At 36.9% G+C, this 21,929-nt stretch overlaps 1 protein-coding gene across 3 annotated transcripts in view; it reads right to left on the reverse strand.

Annotated features, from left to right (window-relative positions):
• The window catches only part of LOC106057729 (hemocyanin 1-like), a 63,235-nt gene extending 41,538 nt beyond the window's left edge, over positions 1–21,697 (reverse strand). For all 3 annotated transcript variants that reach the window (XM_056037887.1, XM_056037888.1, XM_056037886.1), the window contains exons 1-17: positions 21,557–21,697; positions 20,465–20,729; positions 19,415–19,608; positions 17,678–17,927; positions 16,603–16,735; positions 15,871–16,006; positions 13,886–14,156; positions 11,702–11,811; positions 11,063–11,212; positions 10,185–10,303; positions 8,943–9,108; positions 7,023–7,186; positions 5,181–5,452; positions 4,069–4,180; positions 3,250–3,398; positions 2,554–2,687; positions 1,246–1,352 (exon numbers count right to left, since the gene is read on the reverse strand). In XM_056037887.1, coding sequence (XP_055893862.1) covers positions 1,246–1,352; positions 2,554–2,687; positions 3,250–3,398; positions 4,069–4,180; positions 5,181–5,452; positions 7,023–7,186; positions 8,943–9,108; positions 10,185–10,303; positions 11,063–11,212; positions 11,702–11,811; positions 13,886–14,156; positions 15,871–16,006; positions 16,603–16,735; positions 17,678–17,927; positions 19,415–19,608; positions 20,465–20,729; positions 21,557–21,598 — 2,774 coding nt within the window. In that variant the 5' untranslated portion in view covers positions 21,599–21,697. The remainder of the gene's footprint in view (positions 1–1,245; positions 1,353–2,553; positions 2,688–3,249; positions 3,399–4,068; positions 4,181–5,180; positions 5,453–7,022; positions 7,187–8,942; positions 9,109–10,184; positions 10,304–11,062; positions 11,213–11,701; positions 11,812–13,885; positions 14,157–15,870; positions 16,007–16,602; positions 16,736–17,677; positions 17,928–19,414; positions 19,609–20,464; positions 20,730–21,556) is intronic.
• Positions 21,698–21,929: the final 232 nt, after the last annotated feature.

Below are 21,929 nucleotides of genomic sequence, written 5' to 3' on the forward strand. Positions count from 1 at the left end.
AAGAAAGTATCAAGCAAGTATTATTCAATATTCAAGAAACCCGCTAGTGAGCCACAGGAACTAAGTTAAGAAACACAAGACAAGAGCCAAACATATATATAATTGAACCCTGACATAAGTCTACCTTCAAAAACAAGAGATTGTCAATTCCAGACTGCGCACTTAAACGGAAAAGATTCAAGACATTCTTAACTACAAGTCGGAAGAACATTGCTGAAGCCAGTGTTACTATAGAGAATTCGTGTGCTCAGATTTGATGATTAGCGCAGAAACTCAAAGACGTGTTAGCCACAAGATGCCAGATGAAAAAGGTAAAGATTCTGTATAAACACACAAGCAAGAGCTAAGGATGGAAATTTATTCTTTCTTGGTTGAAATATTTATTTTTACTACGTGTACACAAGTTCTCCATATTGTATTACATCGCTAACAAAATGAATGGTGTGACAACGTACCCCCCCCCCCACTCAAAATAAAATCGACCAAAGAAGTGGTCCACCCAGTCAGGTAAAAAGGCAGGTATTCAAAATTTTAGAAGAACATCAGAATTAAATTCTATCAAAAACAAATGACAGAGAAGAATGGAGAAAGAAGGTTGACAGATCTTGTGTGGTGTCTCAGTGGTCCAGTGTTTACGGTTGTTATTTGGGTATTGAAGTTCATACGATAATATAAAAACCTACTTACTAATTGTTGTTATAAATTAGGTTCAACTTATATACGAACTAAATATTTTTTTCTCTTAAAAAAAGTAAACATTATTTTGGGGTAAATGTAGTAGTTAGTAGGACAGAACTTACATAACGTAGCAATATAAATGTAAAAAAAAATAATATTTTTTTAACAAAAAGTCTAAAATCATTTGCATAAATGTGTTAAAAATATGGCGAATAGTCATCTCCCCTACTAAAGAGCTTCCCGTTTTTGTTACTTTTAATAATGAATAGTTGTAAAAGTGGTGTATTGTTATAAAAAAATAAAACTGCTTGCATAAGTGATTTAAAAAAAAAAATTAGATTTTTCGATTTTAGAAAAGAAAAAAATTGCTGTTGCATCAGAACTTTCAATGGTCTAAAATATTATGATGTCGTATTTTCGCTATCTTTTCTAGTTTACGAGATCTAAACGGGACGGACGGACAGACATTTCACACAAAAGTAATAGCATCTTTTCCCCTTTTGGGGGCCGCTTAAAATTACTTGTTTTTGACAATATAAGAATGGGAAAAGACCATGATGACCCTACCTGTGCCAATGTGGAAAAGTGGCAACACCATGACGACCACACAACTTTTTCACTTTAGCTTTCGGAAAAGGACACCATTCTAGACCTCCATGGTAGCGACCAAGAATCTGAAATATTTTGAAACTTATAATCCAAATTTTATTTTCCTAAGCATTAAATATTCGAAACACAAAAGAATTTCGCGCGAGACATAATTTAGTGGGTAAAATCTAAAAATAAAATGCATCAAAGTTGTAATTTTTAAAAAATAATAATTTAAAACTTCCACTGGTGAGCAAATTGAAATTTTTAAAGTGTAACAAAAAGAAAGGATGAAGAGATTCAGCGTTACATTCTGACAATCAGAGGGAAGTGTTTTTAAGTACGTTAATTCAACTTGCAACTGACTGACACAAAATACGCTTAATAAGTTTGTGAAGCTCTCAGATCACATGCTAACGCTAAAACAACAACAAAAAAGCATCTACTGTACAGTAAGGTATTGATAAAAAATCAAACTTTATTCGCTTACTTTTCGTAACTAAAACAAGATAATATAAAAAAATCCTTTTTTTTTTAAAAAAAAAAAAAAAAAGCATATCTAAAAGGGAAGAACTCCGTCCTTAAAACTATATGTACTAATTATTACCAGTTATTTCCCTTATTCAATTTCAAACAAAATAATTAATGTAAATAATGGGCAACTATGTTGGTCGCCACAGATGAAACCGCAGAGTGACTCCATGATTATGGAATGTAACAAATTAAGTACAGGACAATCTACCACGAACAAACTATCCAGTGGCTGGATTGTACCATGCAGTTCAGCTGTCTATTGACGCTATCACCTCAATGTCTACAAGTTAATCTTTCGCTTCCTCACTTCCAATATTGAAGTATCTTTGCGTTTTATTGAAGTGTAATTTTGGAATATAAATAAATGAGATATTTTGAAATTGTTGGAAAGATTTCTTGCAAAACAATGACTGAAAAACGTTCTTTCGCGCTTTATTGTCGTCGCTATTTTGTTCGCGCTATATTGTCGTCGCTAGTTTGTCGTAGCTAATTTGTCCGCGCTTTTTTGTCGGAAAAACCCAACCCCTTCGCGGTAATAGCGTGACCCTTTATCAGCATCGATGACGATTTCGGGAGTTTCCAGAATTCCATCCAACCAACCTTTTGTTTTATCCTTTTTTTCAACCACCCACCCATGACGTGATTGTATGCTAATTGTAGGAACAGAAAATACGCTGAAAAAATTCTATCGTAATGCGATGAAATAAAGAATGCCACACTCGATAAAGTATTAACTTTTTAGGTGAGATGTACCTGAAAGTTGATGTCGTAACGTTTAGCTTGCAGAGCGGTCATAGCTTTACGTAGCTCGTAGACTTGTTGTGAAGTCAAAGTCTCTACATTCTGACGTACTTTTATTGAGTCTCTGGAGTTTGTCGTTACAGGATCTGGTGAGATCAATTAAAAAAAGTAAAGTACCACTTTCAGATCATGAGATCTACTAAAGAAAAAATGGAGTAAAAGCTTTTCTGTTTTTATGGTCAACGGTTAACGAGGCTGTCATGTGGTCAACACAACAACCAACCGCCTTTACTTTTACCCAACTTATGTCAGGTACCCATAGAGTTTGATGGACTAAACAGGGGACCCGAAAACCACATGATTCAAAAGCACAATCTTTACTGAGATTCAACCACAAGACCCCTTGATTTAAAAACGAAACACTTACCAATCAGCCACCTAACCCCTTTCTAAAACATCAACAAATTTTTTTTAGTTTGATGTGTATATCCAGGTATAAAAAAAATTGAAAAAGACATACTAAGTTTACATTTATGGGAATACATACATATATATAAGTATTGCCGTTACATATACATAGACAACTGAAAAAAAAATACAGGGTTAATTTAAGCAGCGTTTTTCCTAATTATTATTATAGTAGTATTATAGAACAGTGACAACTAGAATGAGATGATGGGGGGGGGGGGTTGTACTTCTCAGTATCACCTGATGCTTCCTGGAATAATATCTTAACCTCCGGAAATGGAAACTGTGCTTTAAACTCTGACCCGTCCATCAATTTGATCTCGAAGGTCACTTTGTAATCATCTTCATAGCCAAGACCCAAACTGGTCAGAGCATCTGTTATCTCGTACCTGAATGAGAAATGTAAACAACTGATAGAAACCTTAGTAATAAGGAATAGATACAATGCTAAGGTTACATAAGTTTACATAATCACAACGTTATAGTGAATTAAACTGTTAGACTGGTACAGTTACCTCCATCTTAAGTTACACAAAATAATTGAAGTTTCAACTTGATTCAAAGAAGGGTGAAGGAGAAATCACGTGCACAAAAAAATATACCAGACAGACAAGAGTTGATATAACAATACTGAGATGAACTCCAATTGGTGACATTGCAGGGAGACCTAGGTCTCCCGTAGTACCCTGGTAAGGAACTCTGCTGTTTGGCGTAGTGCCTCATAGCTTCCATACAAACTAGGTGAACCACTCGATACGTCTTCCCGCAGCTCGCGGAGCTGCGGACACTCTTGCAAGACGTGCGCCACCGTCTCTTCTGATTCCCCGCAGTGTCGGCAACGGGCATCAAAATTTGGCCGGAACCGGGCGAAGTACGCACCAATGGGGTAGTGTTTCGTACGCCACTGCGCTATTGTTGTTTGTTCCGACCTTTTTAGCCTCCACCACGGGTCCTCTCAATTTGGGCGGCGCATGTGCTGCCAGACTCCCCTGGCAGTATCGGAGTCATCCCAGGATTTCAACCAAAAAAAAAAGATATAACAATACTAAAGGTCCCTACTTGTAAAGACGATCTATTCTCCATTGCATTTCGCCAGGTCCACCTAAAATGGCAAAGCGCCCAGCTTCAATTCTTCGTTTCTCTGGTGCTTGAATAAAAATACGAGCAATGCCTATGAAAAAAAAATCAAAACTATTTTAAAGAATGAGAAAAGAAACGCAAAACGTTACAATTATAATAATTCGTAAACCTACCCCACTTGTTTCTACTGCATGCTCAGTCCTCTGGTCAAATTTCTTTTCTATATATGAATGAAGGAGAGTGTATCTATCAGGAAAGATGTTTGGCAAAGACAGTGGAGTTAAATCACCTTAACAACTAGACTGACAGTTTTTGGCAAACTGCCTGCCACATGGTCAACCATATAATTAACAAAATATTTTTTTTTCTTATCCATGTTTTGGCTGCTCCTTCAGAATTGAATAGATTTTCTATCCAAGCTAAAACATCCCATAGGAGTGCAGGGGATGGCGGCTGGTAGAGTTCGAACCCGGTAGCTTCAAGACGACAGTCCAGAGAGCTTACCACTCGACAAGGCAGCAATACTTTTAAATTCGTTGATTGTCTAAAAAAACCAATTCTGAGAAATTAGCTATCCCTTCATTTGAACGTTTTAATTAGATTGATGCAATTTTTATATTGTTTTGATCCTTCATTGCGCACTGTCATTAGGTGCGAGACTGTGCACCATGAGACACAGGACAGAGACGCGCTAACAGAGAGAGGAAGTCCAAGATGGTCTATAATTCGATCTAGGATGTAGTCATTTAAATAAGAAAGACGTGTTGTTATTATTGAGTACTCTAGTTAAATATTCGTTATCGCACTTCTGTTGTTCTATTATTAAACTAGTGTTTTTATCTACTCCTTTCGTTGAGGTTCTTTGAGGTCGATGTTGGCTAAGTTACAACAATATAATAAACTATAGTTCTCTGGCATTTTACGTCTCTCTTCCATTTATAACTTCTTATGTGACTAAAGAGACCAATCTTTGATACACAGCTGCGGTCACAGATTGGGCATCTGAAATCACCAGGCGCCTTTGCATTTTCGCATTTCATTTTACTACTGATACCTAATTAACTAATAGGTTAAAGTAAACTGTTACTCACCTGTTGTTTTTATGCCCCATAGCAAGAAGCCAGCAAAAACTCGATCTCTTGTCTTTCTCTTGAGAATGTAGCTGTTCAGTTCAGCGACATTCATTCCGCCGTACCGCAGGCTATCATAGGCGTAGTTCAGCTCAGACTCATAGTCGTAGATCTTAGTGGGCACAGAGTGGGACGACGTCTTGTTGTTGTTGTTGTACGGACTGGAAAAGGCGAAGGGCTTCATGGGGGTGTATGTATAGGACTGGGCACAGTGAGCTTTGTAAGGTTTGCCCCTGGAGAGTAAAACATCATAGATAAACCATGGACGTAGTGGACACTATGTGGACGTAGTGGACACTATGTGGACGTAGTGGACACCATGTGGACGTAGTGGACACCATGTGGACGTAGTGGACACCATGTTGAAGCTAAGTAATGAAGTAAATAGAACAACGTAATAATAATTGAGTGAGGCGCGTTGGCTGAGCGGTAAAGCACTTGGCTTCGAACCCGGAGTCCCGGGTTAGGGATCTTTGGGTGCCTCTAAGTCCACCCAGCTCTAATGGGTACCTGGCATTAGTTGGGGAAAAGTAAAGGCTGTTCGTAATTGTGCTGGCCACATGATACCCTCGTTTACCATAGGCCATAGAAACAAATGATTTACATCATCTGCCCTATAGACCACATAAATTGAAAGGGGAACTTTACTTAAACAATAATCGAGAGTCAATTGATGCGCGCAAATGTGTTGTGATCACACTTTCAACCTTACTAGTGTAAATGCTCTACGTTACTTTTTTACCAAGTTGCAGAAACTGTCGTGAGGAAGACCATATTTGATACTCAAACTTCTAAGGGGTTCTAGAGGTTGTCCTAAAGCCGCAAGGCAGCGAAGGTTTGAAGTAAGAGTACCCCCCCCCCCCTTTCTCTTGATGAAATGTCAAACTAGGATGATAAGCAGTAACACCTGGACCAGGTATGCACCTTTACAATTTCACCTGCCACTGGAAAAAGTTTCGCCGGGTTTAATTCTAAACCTCACGAGCAGGACTGGTGTCAGAAGTTATTAATACTATGTTGTATTGTGTAAACAATAAGAGCAGCTCTTTGATCTTTTAACCTTAGAAATTAATATATGCTAGGAGCACTTGGAATACGGATGGTAGTGTAAATATTTAGCCTGTTCAGAGATTTCATTTGTTTTTGGCCATTTGTTTCCTATCATATTCTTTTAATAACTCTAGTAGTATTTCATGCTTATTCAATTACATGTTTGTCTTATATCTCACAGTCTATAAGTTATCTTTCACTTAAGTATTCCAGTAAAGAGAAGTGTACTTCTGCTGGTTAATCGTAAGCACTCCTGGTTTCTAGCTTGTCAATTATGATAATGAATTGAGCATTAGAAGTCTTAGTTCTCTTCTAGATTTATTTTCCTAGGTCAATAGTTCCTTTGTTATGCTATGCTAGACAAACTTCAATTATAAACGATATGGTCAACTTATTTATTATTCTTTACTACTAAGTAAGGGAAAGAGTTCCCTTTACAGACCATGTGGTCTATAGGGCAGATGATGTTAAGACATTGTTCTTATGTTTGTTGGCCAACAGTTAACAACAACCAACTGCCTTTACTTTCCCCAGCTAAAGTGCCAGTAAAAATCTCGAAGATAAAAAATCCCAGTCCCCGCTAAGATTCGAACCCACGACCCAAGGGTCGGAAGCCAAGCACTTAACCACTCACCCACCAAGCCCCAATTCTTTATTTTTAGTGTTTGTATATTATTCTTGAATATATGTGTTAGATGTTAATGATCTTGTATCAGTACGTGTAAGCAGATATGTTATGTTTTAAAAACTGACCTTAGTTCTTGGAGAGCTGTCCAGATGGCCCAGATTCTATCCATACCACTATGATGAAGATAAAAGATGGGATCAAAGGCACTGTACTCTAGAGTTGCCATACTGTAAGGGTGACGTCCCCCGACAAGGGAGTGAATCAAATTGTGAGCCATTTCAAACTGAATCTGAAGTATTGTTGTTATTGTACAATTTTGTAGAGTATTAATTGATATATGCAATGCCATTAAAAGCTATTCTTTTCTGTAGATTTACTAAGCTAGGTTTACAGTTTGTGGCTTTTTGTATGTTTCACAAATTCGGCACGAAAATAAATAAAATATGACGTCCTAGCCCAAACGTCATCAGGACGGAAGGGGCTTATCAGCGGAGAGGGGTTTGAACTCTGCCCTTTCATGACGACAGTCCTGAGTGGATACCACACCACCAGTCAGCCTTCCTATTTCGGATGCTAGAGCGTTAATGATGAGGACTTTATATTAAGAAAAAGCACAATGTAAAAATAAGTGGGATCATTTCTAGCTCAAAGCAAATAGTTTCTTACTTGTATCAGTCCACTCAACAAGGGGCGGACTGGCTATTTGGGCATTTGGGCAAATGCCCGGGTGGGCCGGTACTCAAATGGGCCTAAAGGGCCTCATGAATGCCACTATGGCAAGCATTAAATTGTTAAAAATTTTATGATATTCTCATATATATATAAGGGGCTATATGAGCGTAATGTTAAAAACATGTTTTACAGACTACAGTGAAATACTAATTTAATGTAACACATTTTCAAAAATAATGTAACAGCCTACAGCCGTAGACAGTGCTACAAGTAGGCTTCATCCTTTTAGGGCCTACAATCAGAGCGATTAAAAAGCAACATTAGGCCTATATTTTTAATAAAGACATACTGCATGCATGCAAATATTGATTAATTATTAAAAAATAACAATGATTTTGAGAACAGATAGACCTATAATTGGAGGCCCATCATAAGATATGCAATTTATGGGCTGTACTGTATAGAATAGCCTAGGCCGATTTTGACATCCAGTCCGCCCCTGCACTCAACAAGCTATTAACTAAACTTATGCTTTGCTAGGATGACAGCTTGGGTGTGTAGAATAAATATAACTTTTTGATATGCATGGAAAAACAATCAAAATATGAAACAAAATAAAGCTTATCAAATGGAAATAACTCCACATTTACAGCGAAATATCTCAGTACTAAAAGATTATTTCCCTTTTCTGACATCACACAACATTAATCAATTACCACTAATTCATTAATTAATTGTTTAATTTTTGTTTTATTGATTCGTGTTTTGATAGTAACTTAATGAATAACTCTGCAAAAGTTTAAAAATTGAGCCGAGAATGGGAAGTGGGAGAAATAGCGTGTTGAAACTTTGTACCATACAGGTAGAGTGAGTTGATAGAAACTTTGTACCAGACAGGTAGAGTGAGTTGATAGAAACTTTGTACCAGACAGGTAGAGTGAGTTGATAGAAACTTTGTACCAGACAGGTAGAGTGAGTTGATAGAAACTTTGTACCAGACAGGTAGAGTGAGTTGATAGAAACTTTGTACCAGACAGGTAGAGTGAGTTGATAGAAACTTTGTACCAGACAGGTAGAGTGAGTTGATAGAAACTTCGTACCAGACAGGTAGAGTGAGTTGATAGAAACTTTGTACCAGACAGGTAGAGTGAGTTGATAGAAACTTTGTACCAGACAGGTAGAGTGAGTTGATAGAAACTTTGTACCAGACAGGTAGAGTGAGTTGATAGAAACTTTGTACCAGACAGGTAGAGTGAGTTGATAGAAACTTTGTACCAGACAGGTAGAGTGAGTTGATAGAAACTTTGTACCAGACAGGTAGAGTGAGTTGATAGAAACTTTGTGAGATAAAACTAACATTATTGAAGCCTCACCTCAAAGTCACAGAAATCTTCTTGTTCCAATGCTAAAAGAAACGCCTCAAAGAGCTCCGTCTGGTTATACGAAGATATTGTTTGGTCCAGACTTGCGTCTCGTCCAGTGGTTACATTTAGGTATTCGATATCAGCTTGATAGAAAGGATTGACTTGTTTCTCTTGACTTCCAGAATTTCATTCATTTCAGTATGAAAAATAAAGTCATGAAATTATTTATAATAATATTTTGCACAAACAATGCTAGTAAGTAACTATCCAAAGTATATACTAAATCTATTTGCTCACGACAAATAATTATTATTATTATTACAAGAATAGGTGCACATTAAAGATAATGTAATATGACTTGAAAATTTAACTCTTTATATCCGTAATTATTTTTTCACATTCTTACAGACTTACAGAATTGTTCATTTTTCACATTGGTACATTCTACTCTGTTATGACTAAACTTCAATAACACTTTTGTTTGTAATCAGAAAACGTTTTACTTTTGGTATAGAATTATAGGACAATGTATGCTCTTTTTATATAGCACAAGTTATGCTTTCTAACAACAAAAATTAATTTAATGGGTTCAAATCAACGATTGTATCCTTAATTAGGAGAGAAAGAGTTAAGTAGTTTTAAAGAAAGTTAAATTCAATGTTTGTGTCTATAACGCAATCTACTACACCCAGAGATCAAGTCTTGGAATGTATACTAATTTTATGCAACACACAAATGCTCCTTCTTCCCTAGTGCTAATAAAGCATGGAATGGGTTGCCTGAGCTAGCCAGGAAAACCAGTGACTTGGCAGAATTTAAGTCATTGGTTAATATGGATAACTAAATGCATGACGCGTAGGACGTAATCATCTTCTTTTTTGAAGTAACGTCTCTATCATATAAGATAAGACACAAACGCGTCTATAGAATATTTTGGTTCATTGATTGTATAATTGCGATGGAAATGTATCAATACTGAATGTTTCGGTGTTCTCATTGGGAACCTCATTAAAAAAAACTGTTGTCAATATATGAAATAATTTGAACGATACCAAATTAATGATCTAATAACCGAACAGAAAAATAAAATAAACAAAAGTACAAGGAAAGGAATAAAACAAAGCATCAACTAAATGTACAAATGTTTTGCTAAACTGCTAAACTAATTACAAAAGGAAGTTTTACATGACAAAGATGCTTTCATCGTGATAAGAAATACAGCCAGTAATATTATAGCATAAGTTCACTTGCCTATAAGGATCAATGTAGTCTGGGTCGGCTGCTAGTAACGGAATAGATGTATTAAGCTTCGTCCAATCCCAATATGGAACGCCAATAGGAGATCCTCTTTTGCGTAGTGCATCTTCCAGCTAATAAGATAATACACAATAAGATAACTTGTCAATTTAATTTAGAAACAAACAAAAAAGTATGACACTGACGTATAGAAACATTTTAAAACTCTTAATATCCATAAGTATTTGGGAACATTTTACCTAGACCTATGAATAGTATTATCTATGCATGGGCATGCTTAACGCAATTTTTTGACATTTTATTGTAAAGAAAATATAATTCTCATATATTTTATAAAAACTCAATTTTACCAAGACAATTCTGTGAATAGCTTATATGTTGCGCATCTTTCATGTTTATAGCATGCTCACAGTGTAACGTTCCAATCGTTTTTGGACCAGTGGGGGAAGGGGAGTATCAGGGAGAAGGTTTTTGATGCTGACTTCAGGTGCTCAGTAAACACAATTCTTCTCGAGCCCCAATGATAGGCGCACTGAAAACAAGCTATCATCCTCACATTCCACTACATTACATTAACTAGACAGTACTGAGTCAATCTTTTTGCGTATTAACTAGATTGGCCCTTCTTTATCTGTCTATGGAAGGGGTAGAGCTGCATTACCGTTCAATTATATGTGGTGAAAAAAATTGAAACCGAAGGCTTTTTTTTTTCAAAATCCATTTGGTATGAACGTATCGCTGAAATCTAGAAATTTATATGTAAAATATTTTGTATTGCTCTCAGACGTAGCTGCATCTCGTAGATTCAAAGAATGAAAAAAAAACAGATCAAGGGAAAAAAAACGTTTACTCCTTAAACCTGACCAACTTGCCTGTACGATCATAAGTCTGTGCCAATGTGGGAAGGAGGGTTGGCCGTGGTTGGAACAATATTTTCTGTCCTGGGACGTAGGATGTGGACACATCCCTGGGTTTCCGTGGAACTCTGCCATGGCCTGGTAGCCCTCGACACTTTTGTCTTTCTGTGGAATTAGCGCGAAAGTTCAAAGCTAAACGACGAATTAGTTCTACAAATAGTAAACAAAGTTGTATTCCTGTATGTCTTTCTGAGCATTAAAAATGTGATTTTAAATTGATTCTATAACAACAGAATGATTTTATTTTGTGGGTGATAGTGATATAACATTTTGAGAGCTTTTTTTAAAGAAAAAATATTTTGAGATTTTTACAAATTATTAAACATGCGAAACACTATTGATATTAATAGTTTTCAAGTATTCAGATGCCACATTCTATTTTCACTCATCTAATTATTGGAAGGAAGTTTAAAATAGGAATAATAATCTTTTGGTTATTAGCTGGGTAGACTCAGAGGCGCCCCAAAATCACGAAATTACAAATTTCTGTCTTCTCCAGGATTCGAACCCGGGACTTTTAGTTTGGAAACCAAGCGCTTTACCGCTCAGCTAATGCGCTTCTTATAATGCAAATTATTTATTAATTTATTAAACCTGCAGGTTCTGCATGACTCTTCTTAGTTCCAACACTTCTTCTCTGCTCAACCTGTCCACATCTTTACGTACTGTGACATCCTTGGTGACATCACTGCGTTGTATTGGCGCTGATGAACAGAGAAATCTCTTTCAATCATTTACAACTAAACGTTAACGACGAATAAACAAAATATAAAACTAGAAAGATTTTTAAAAAATACATTGAAAAAAAAGATAATACCTCCATTATACAACTTTAAATAAGATAAGATAAGAGATAAGATAAGAGATAAGATAAGAGATAAGATAAGAGATAAGATAAGAGATAAGATAAGAGATAAGATAAGAGATAAGATAAGAGATAAGATAAGAGATAAGATAAGAGATAAGATAAGAGATAAGATAAGAGATAAGATAAGAGATAAGATAAGATTTTATATGGTCCAATCATATAGAAATTCAGTTTGACTACAATAGACAAATAAAATATTACAAAAAATAATGATATATGTTTTTATTACCTCAAATTGAGGTATCGCGCTTGTGCTGTTGACCAAGTCAGCTTCTCGATTGAACAACTCCACCAATTAGGACAGCGGGCATTTTATTAGATATATATGATTTATACGTTTATTACACGTAGTACGCTTAAGATAGAGTCAAGATATAGATCTACTTCTAAAGATTAAAAAAAAAACTGTTGTTGATTAAATTTCAATTTGTTTTCATTTTATTGATAGATTATCTAAGCTTTGCTTATATTTTTTGTACGTAAATTGAAAATAGATTAGGTCAAGATGCTAGATTTAAAGCTTAGATAATCTATCATAAACTTAAAGCAGCTTTTAATTTTGTATTAACAACAGGTTTTTTTATTGAATAATTTCAATGATATTGATCTCTAGGACTTTAGACTTCGGCGTTGGAGAAAGCCTCCCAGCATTAAAGCTGGCTTCGCAGATAGTTTCAGTGCAAATTCACTTCTATACTATTATACGCTGAAAGTTACGTAGTTGTCCTTCCTTCTATCCACCTCACAGTGAGAGACAGAGAAGATAGTATCAAAGTCAGTGAAGCCACTTCCTAGCAGCCAGCGGCGAGCTAGGCTCTGTGCCAAGTGTTTTGGGTTTAAACAGACTCGAAGACAAGCCTTATTATTTGTTGACTATTTTAACTTACAGACTGTGAAGAGTGTTCCACCACAATCCAAATTAGACAAATCCATAGAATTGAAAACTTTTAGTTTTATAAATTATAATAAAAATCAAAGCAACACTGTATAGTAACCTAAAACAAGGTTTTATTACACTAGAACGACACATGAACTGACAAAAGAGACTTTGACAGTAACAGACTAAATCAATGTTGTGGACACATTCTCAGAACGTTATCTAAATATTATCAAAAGTATCAACAATTTCACCACGCACAAAAAAACATAAAAATACTTTTAAACAACCTATACGAAGTGTTATTTTATAAAATAAATATTTTATATCAGTCATGTAATTAAATTTGTAATAGATCAAGATCAACAACAATAAATTTGTTAGCGCTATTTCATGCACTAAGCTTTCTCAATGCGACATGATCCTGTCACTTAACTGGACCACTTGGGAAAATGGAGGGGGGGGGGGTGGGTGAGAAAGAAATGAATATCTGGGTGGATACTACCGTCATTGGTTTTTAAAAGCTTTTACGGAAGAAAAAAAAATGAAAGGAATGACCTGAATTCGAACTCTTGGTTTTCGCCTAATCAGGCAGACGTGCAAACCACTCTGCTAGTGAGGTACTTATGACTTACGATGATTGTATAGATATTAATGATTTCTTTCAATTTAGAGCGGCGACATTTAAAGAGGCTAATTCAGCTTATACCACCAATTCACTCCAATACAATTTCTTTCACTTGTTCGAGTTACCAAAACAAAACAAAACAAAAAAAAAAAACAATTACCAATTAACTTATCGGTTATTTTTTTTATTATTATTGATTCTTGTGTTGTTAGATTTAAAAAATAGTTGTGCGAAATTTCAGCTTAATCCGAGATTGGGTGTAGGAGAAATAACGTGTACAAACATTTTACTAGACAGACAGACATAGAAACAGACAGACAAAATAAAGTCAAGTCAAAGTCAATATGTGTGTTTCAGAGAAGGGAGCAGGACTTTCTATATAAGATTAGAAAATAGTTTACTTACGATCTTTATCCTCTGACCCGGGTCTAAATGAGACAAAGGGGTGTGGCAGAAAGTAGTCCGGCAACCTGGCGCCATTAACACTGTATATCTCCGCTTCTATGCGATAGTTGCCATCTAGCGGTAGTTTCATCCTCTGGACTGTCTTGGTCACCTCAAAGTAGTACGGGTTTGAAAAGGCCCATGGCATCTCCAAAGGACCGCCCAGTAGGAAAAATGCGCCTGCGTACTCGCAGTAATTGTTAGTTCCGGCATTAGACGTTGGTATGCATACCTGCAGAAATAGTAACATCAAGCATTGTAAGCCTACAAATACAATTTCTGACTCTCTCTCTCTCTCTCTCTCTCTCTATGTGTGTGTGTGTGTATATATATTTATAAATAGAAATGGGGCGTGGTGTTCGTGTGGTAAAGCGCTTGGGATCCGAATTCAATGAGGACTAGGATTTTGAGCTCCTTGATGTTAGGACGCCTCTGTGGTCAGCCAACTCTAATGGATACCTGACATATGTCGGGGACGTCAAAGCGGTTGGTCATTGTGCTAGGCACATGACACCCTGATTAATTATCGACCACAGAAGCAGATGAAAAGGTGGATTTGATTTTACTTAATTAGTACAAAAATATATACATTGAACAAATAATGTTGTCGAGTATGTTGAATAGAATTTACATATTTAAAAAAAAAAAGGAACGCAGTAATGTACTATTTGTAATAGGAGCACATATTAGCATTTGAAAACATTTCCATTTCTTTTATTCAACAAATGATCAAACTGATGATTAACTTGTAAGTGACAGAAATAGGTTTGAATTGACGAGTAAGTTTCAAACGTTCCTCCAAAGTAAAGATAATTACGTCTTAGCTCAGACGTCCCTGCAAGACGTCAGGGCATGGCGGCGGGTAGGATTTAAACAACGGACGATCGTGACGATAATCCGAAGCGCACACACTCGAACAGGACACGTCTTTTAAACGCATGCACGACACACAGCCATTCCAATGTTAACCACATCTAGACACACTGTCAATGTCAAAGAAATCAGGGACCAGCTACAAACAATATTCAAAATAGTCTTGCAGTCAAAAGACGCAGGTTGTAGGGAAAGTTGTTATGTCACGATTTGGAATCAGTTATTTGTGGGAGTTTTGACTTAGACAGTGACAAGACTAGTGAAAACAAGACTAGGATTTTAGGAAGAATAACTAAAGACAAACAAACTACTTTTGACGGCTTTAGAGAGAGGCAGTTTTTATGGATATAGAGATTCGACGGTTCCCTTCGTTATTATTAAACAACTTGTTCGACATTCGCCATCAGCGTCGACTAACTTATATTGTTGGCCTTTCGCCTGTGTTATTTGATTTTGTTATTTGAATGTTACCTCTGATTTATCTGCACGATAACTAAGCTCTACAAAAAGCGGTCGCCTACTTATTTTTACTTAGCGCTGAACATTCTAAACAACTAAATAAAAAAAAAAAAAGTTCCCCTTTCAGACCTTCGGTCTACGGTTTACGAGGGTTTCATGTGACCAGCACAACGACCAACCGCCTTTACTTTTCCCCAAGTAATGTCAGGTACCCAACAGAGCTGGGTGGACTCAGAGGCCCCCAAAGAGACCGAAATTAAAATCCCAGCCTTCACCAGGATTCGAACTTGGGACCCCCGTTTCGGAAGCCAAACGCTGTCCGCTCCGCCACCGCGCCTCCAAATACCTATATATGTATAGTATTAAATAATTGCGTTTGATCTCATGGGGCTGATGAATATATGTTTCATATTAAACTTCAGAAGACATTGCTTTAAGAAATGTATGTGCATTTCGCATATCGTTGTCAACGCCACCTAGTGTGGCATATATTTCAAGTTAGTTTTTGCGACCTATCTTAAAACTTTTTAACATTTAAAGGTTGTTTTGTAAAAGCATGACTATATAATGTACTCTCGAGATGATACTGGTGACAACAGCGCTTGACCTCTGACCTGAACTTTGATCTCAGCAGATGTTCTGAAACTGTTCAGACGAAACACCGCAAATGCTCGAGGCTTTTTCTTTCTTTCCTTGATCAACTTTTGCAGCGCCATCGAATCCAGACCGTTTAGGGTTAAATCCTGGTATCTAGACAACATAGAACCAAACAAACAAAGAAATAAAATAAAAAATAGAAAGGATCATAGGTAAGAGGATGGTCATGCTTTTGGACACTAGTAGATAGATTTAACAAGAGCTGCTTCAAACAATATTTTCTGTAACAAGCAAAATATAAAAAAATCATTTTGTAAAACACAAATTAATTGATCTAAGGGGGAGAACTCCTATCTCTTAGTAATGTAGACGCTATTTCCCGTTTTTAAAGAAGATAATTAATTATTAACAATTAATTGACTAGTTCATTTTTTTATTGATTTGTGTGTTAGAAATAATTAATCCTTTTCTCAAGTTTCAACTTGATCTGAGAATGAGATAAGGGAGAAAAAAAGTGTGCAATTATCTAAGTTGACCAAACCCTACATATTTTGCCATATGAAGAATTACCTGAGGTCACACAAGTCTCGTAAAGTAATAAGTAAAATGCAAATACGAATTTTTTTTCTAATACCAAGTCTTAATTTTCCCTTATTATCCGAAAGAGATACTACTTAAAGAAGAGATTTATAGGAAGTTAAAGAAACATATTCTAGAAAATACATTTGGTCATACATCGGTTGACTTACTTATATCCTAAAGGTGAATGCTTGAATGTAAATGTACTCTTCGGCTTTGACTGATCCTTGGTTATGTTGAATGGATTCGTTTCCCAGCTAAATGGATCCATCGGCTTCATAAAGGTTTGTACATCAAACGAGTCTTAAATTGGGAAAAAAAAATCAAATAGTTCATATCAATTGGAGAGCTTCAGTTACAATGGAAACAAAAAATGTATTCAGTGTCTTCTGGCAATGAGCGGATCCTTTTGATATAGATCTATCTATCTATCTATCTATCTATCTATCTAGTCAGATGTCTTGTTACTTGTTATGGGCTTCCACTTTCTCGTTATAGCAATCTCTATGAAAGACTCGAGACTTAAGTCGGGTGTTCCTGTTTCTCTTTTTTACTGTTGTGCTATTTACTTAGAATTGAAATCAAATTTTTTTTACAAAGCTTATATTAGTCACACAGTCTGTCTGTCTGTCTGGTAAGAAGATTGTACACGTTATTTCTGCGGCAAACAATCTCGGATTAAGCTAAAATTTTGCACAATCATTTCTTTTCCCTGACAACACAAGAATCAATTTAAAAAAAACAGACAGACAGAGTGAGTTGGGGGACAATGTCCGCCGACCTCCTCGTGGTGTCCTCTGGTAACTGGAGTAAGCTCACCCTTTGCTCTCAAGGTTTTCCGAAAAAGGCTAACGTTGCGGGAGCCCCAACTTTCCTAGCAGGCTCTCACGCTCTCCTGGTGCAGAGCTCTGTTGGTTAGGTTTGGGGAAAATGCTAAGCTCTGATTGACATAACACCTGCACGCTCGTCTGGTGTAGAGATTGTGTCTGTCGGGGTCTATAGCCTATTCTGAACTGATCAGCTGCCCCCTGAAGACTAGTGAAGGGTCAAGCCATTAAAATTTGCGGGCTCTAAACTGGTGGTTACAAAAAAAAGGTCTCCTGCCTGACTCCACTTTCGTGGATTAAACCCTGCCCATACGAGTGATGATGATGACAGAGGAAGTTGATATAAGTTTTGTAAAATGTTGCAATGGTGCGAAACAAAATTTAGACGAGTTAATGATGTTATAAGTCAAAGACTTACTGATTCGGGCGCTGCCATATAACCGTTCGTAAATGGTGTATATCCTATCCACGTTCGCATGATGAAGAAAAAAGATTGGGTCGTAGGACGCGTAATCCAGGTTGGACATAGAATACTTGTTTCTGCCACCGACCAGATGATGGATAGTGTTTTGGGCTATCTCCAGCTGGACTTCAAATTGGTTATAGTCTTTATACTCCAGGGCGTTCAGAACGTGCTCAAAAAGATTTGTGTGTTCTCCTGGACCATACTGGACACAAAGAATAATTAGATAAAACGTTTTAGGTATTTGAAAAAACAAACAAAACCATAAAAAAAAGGATTGGAATGAAACTATTAAAGCTAGAGATATTAACCACAACAGATGGTTGGCTGCCTAGATTTGTAGGATATTTGGGATGTGTGGTTGAGTGGTAAAAACCGCTTGGCTAACTACCAAAGGGGGATCGAGTTCGAATCCCGACAGAATTGTGTTTGCTGAACGTCTAAAGGCAGCCTGGAAACCTTCTCCCAGACACCTCCTCCCCCCAGTGGTCTAATCTCTAGAAACATAAGTTAGATATTCCCAGTACTATATATATATATATATATAATTATATATATATATATATATTGTTACGAATCTCACTATCCAAGCTCTCTGCAAACTGCACCATACACCACCAACTTAAAGAACTTGACAACTCAGGGCTCCAAAGTAACGTAACGCTTTAATGGTTGAATAAATAACAACCAATACTGTACAATTGGCAACATGTACACTGTACAAATATCTCTCCGATAACACCGTTCCGCCGTATCAACTCTTGCACTGGCCTCTCGTTCCGGGCTTGCACTGGGTTCAACAATTCAGGACTGACTTCACACACTAGGCTCGTTGTGTCGGACTCGATCGCAGACCAAGATGAAGACGCCAGTCGACTCAACTGTACTCGACAGTACTCCGCACTGAACCGTCGTAATGCTCCGTACAGAACCACACCGCTGAACTGTGCTGTAGTCGACCGTACTGTAGTGAACCGGGCTCTGAACTGTCTTGACTGCGACACCTCCGCTCTTAAATAGGGTCCCTACTGGCCTTCTCGAACCGGACAGAACGCCGCTCGACGTTTCAAGGTGGTCAGATGACTACAACTCTCGTGACGCTCCTGAGCTCCGTTCACGACGGCGATCCTTCCCGAACTGTCCTGTTGACACTCGACTCGGCTGACAGTCGTAACTCGTCACGGTTGACCGCTCGTCCAGCGCTGGCCTGGGGCGATTTGCGTCGGCTGACTACACACACACCACTACCCCTCTCTTTGCCACCACCAAGTTTATAACAATATCATAAATGATACCATAAACCTGTTAACCTTGTATGACTATGTCGTCCATAAAGATTTTAAAAAGCGTAGAGTTATGAGTTAACTACATAGATGTAATATTAGCATGTGTATAAAGAAGCTTAAAATTTTACGATTATTTTAGTAGATTGACAGAAGTAACTGTACCAGGCGTTTCAAGTTAGCATTACGCTGATTCTATTACAAAGTGGTGATATATTCGCAGTGAATAGGTCAAGATTCAAGGTAAGAATTTATTTTGTACAATTTGATTATCAGTACATGAGAGTGAATTAAAGAAACTAGTTAGGCCTAGGATATTGTTGTCACTCCATGAGTGATTTTAATAAAGTATGATAGTTCTATTAAGAGAGACCTAAGCAATGGATTTGTTAAGACTTAGAGCTACAACCTTTTGAAAAAGTCTTTTATCCACAGATCTGGCAGTTCGTATCATCTGGTCACCGATGACAATGTGACCTTGATACCAAGCGTTCCTCTTTGCTTTACCGCTACCCCTAGCAGTAAATACCAGTTGGCTGACAAGACCAGGCAGTCTGACCAGAGGGCGTGTCCAGTCCCAGTAGGGTACACCAATTGTGAGACCTATGGGATGGACGAGTCATAATCATAAAACAATCAAAGAAGAGACTTTTCTATTTTATCCATAGCTTATTTCAAGTCAGTCCGTCTGTCTTTCTGAATTGTTGAACACTTTATCTCTACACTTCCCATTCATGGATCTAGCTGAAAATGTGTTCACTTATTCATTGATCATTTGAAAACATGAATAAAAATTTTTTTTATTCAATTAATTAATTAATTAGTGATAATTAATTAATTATGTATGATACAGACAAAAGGGAGATACGTCAGTATTGAGCGATATGAATATAAATATGGATTTCTTTCCTTTTTTTTTTTGATGAGCGTCTTTTGCCTGATCCAGTGGAGACTGCAAATTTACCTGTGTAAATGTATTACCTGATACAGAAACACATGTATGGTGGGTAATTGTGGTTTAATTAAACAAAATTGGCTTTTTTTTTTATATAAAACATATATTTACAGTTTTCAATTATAGTATGGAGATTTATTAAACCACAAAATGACGAATCCAAGAATTGTTAAAAAGCTATTTAAAGTACCACGTCGATTACCTTGTACTACTGATTCAAATTTCTGTATGTTGTACACAATACATTTAATGTAAAGTTTGAATTAGACGTTCACTCTTCGACTTTTAGCTTATTTAAAAACAAATTGGCAACTAACTAGAGCTAATAAATGAAGTTTCAAACAAAGATTAACTGCAACGCATTGAGAGATTGTTAACCTTTGGCTCGAATCTTTTTTTTTTTTATTTAGCTGGCCAATTAGCGTCCTTGACATTGGCTTAGGTTATCGTGACAATGTCCACTAAACTATATTTAAAAAAATCATAGTGAAGAATCAAACATACCTTTCTCCTGGAACGCCTGTTCCATCTGGACCACATAAAGCCTGTGCCACTGAGGGAAGATCGACACCCCGTGGACACTGCAACCCAGCTTAAGACCCCAGGCCGAACATTGAGCGGGGTAGCCGTGGTATGCAGCGATGGAAGCGTATCCTTTGGAGGAGTTGTCCTCCACAGCATTTTGAAGAGCTTCATGGAGATCCAGAAGTTCCTCGCTGCTCAAGCTCTCCACGCTTTTTCTAACAAGAAACTCTTGAGATAAGTTTAGCTGAGGAAAAACATGGTCTGGATTAAATAGTTTCTTCAGGCAAGGCATTATCATCCTGAAATGTATACTAAATAGTTTTATATATTATATAGTGTATTTACACTGGCGGGGATCAAGCGAGTGGTGGGGGGGGGGCGCTTCATGGGTATGGCGCTTTAAGGGATAAGTCATTACACCTGGGTGAGCTATTTTAAAATGTCACTTCTGGTGGTAATGAAACAAAGGCTTGCTACTCAGTCCAAAAAATCCGCCACACCGTTCTACAAACGGGGTCAACAACTGTGTCCCTTAGCTTTACGTAGCTATATATACATGTGTATATATATATAAAGAGAGAAAGAGAGAGACAGTGCACTAAGCTCAACATAGCAAATTTTTTTAATGAGCTCGAATAAAAGGGCCTACTGACTGAAGCCTTGGCTACCAGTCATTATTTTCTCCAAACTCTTACACTGAACTTACATTTTATTTATAAAAGTGCGTAAATATGGACGTGTATGGAACATACTCTCAAACTGTTGAAGAGATGTTAGAACATAAGGTCGACATGTTAAGCAATCTTTTTGAACGATGCATCAGACACCCTTTATTTTACCCAACAACTGGGATACACATAAGCAGTGAGAATGAACAACAATCAACCAATGTAAAAAATGTATTGTCTTCTTATAGATATTACTTTATGGCTAGTCATAAGAAAAGGATATAGTGCCTACTACAAAATTTTGGACATTTTCAATTTTATATTTCTTTATACATCAGTTTAAACTTTTTATTTATTTTATTTTTATTTAGACCTAAAGTTATGAAAACTAAGTTACACTTACGGCACATAGAACCAGGACCAGTGCAGACTTTAGTAAGCTCATGTTTTAACATTAGCATCGAAATCAACACAGTGCCAGGAGAAACAAATACTGACAAGAGAGACAACTCTGTTCCTACACCATAACAGAACTCAAGTTTCCTTCTTTCCTAGTGTGCGGGCGAGTATGTTATCTTGACCTTTAAGGTCATGTACTGTTATCACAATTAGTTGAGCTCAAACCATGACCTGAGCACGCATACACACACAAATCATCATCTACTTTCAGCATGCTGCACATTGTAATGAAATCAGACTTTTGTTTATTAATGGTTATTTAAAATCAACCTCCTTTTAAGTGACCCCGAAAGGGGGATAGTCGTTGTTAATTTTGA

Source organism: Biomphalaria glabrata, chromosome 8 (assembly GCF_947242115.1).
Source record: "Biomphalaria glabrata chromosome 8, xgBioGlab47.1, whole genome shotgun sequence".
NCBI lineage: Eukaryota > Metazoa > Mollusca > Gastropoda > Planorbidae > Biomphalaria > Biomphalaria glabrata.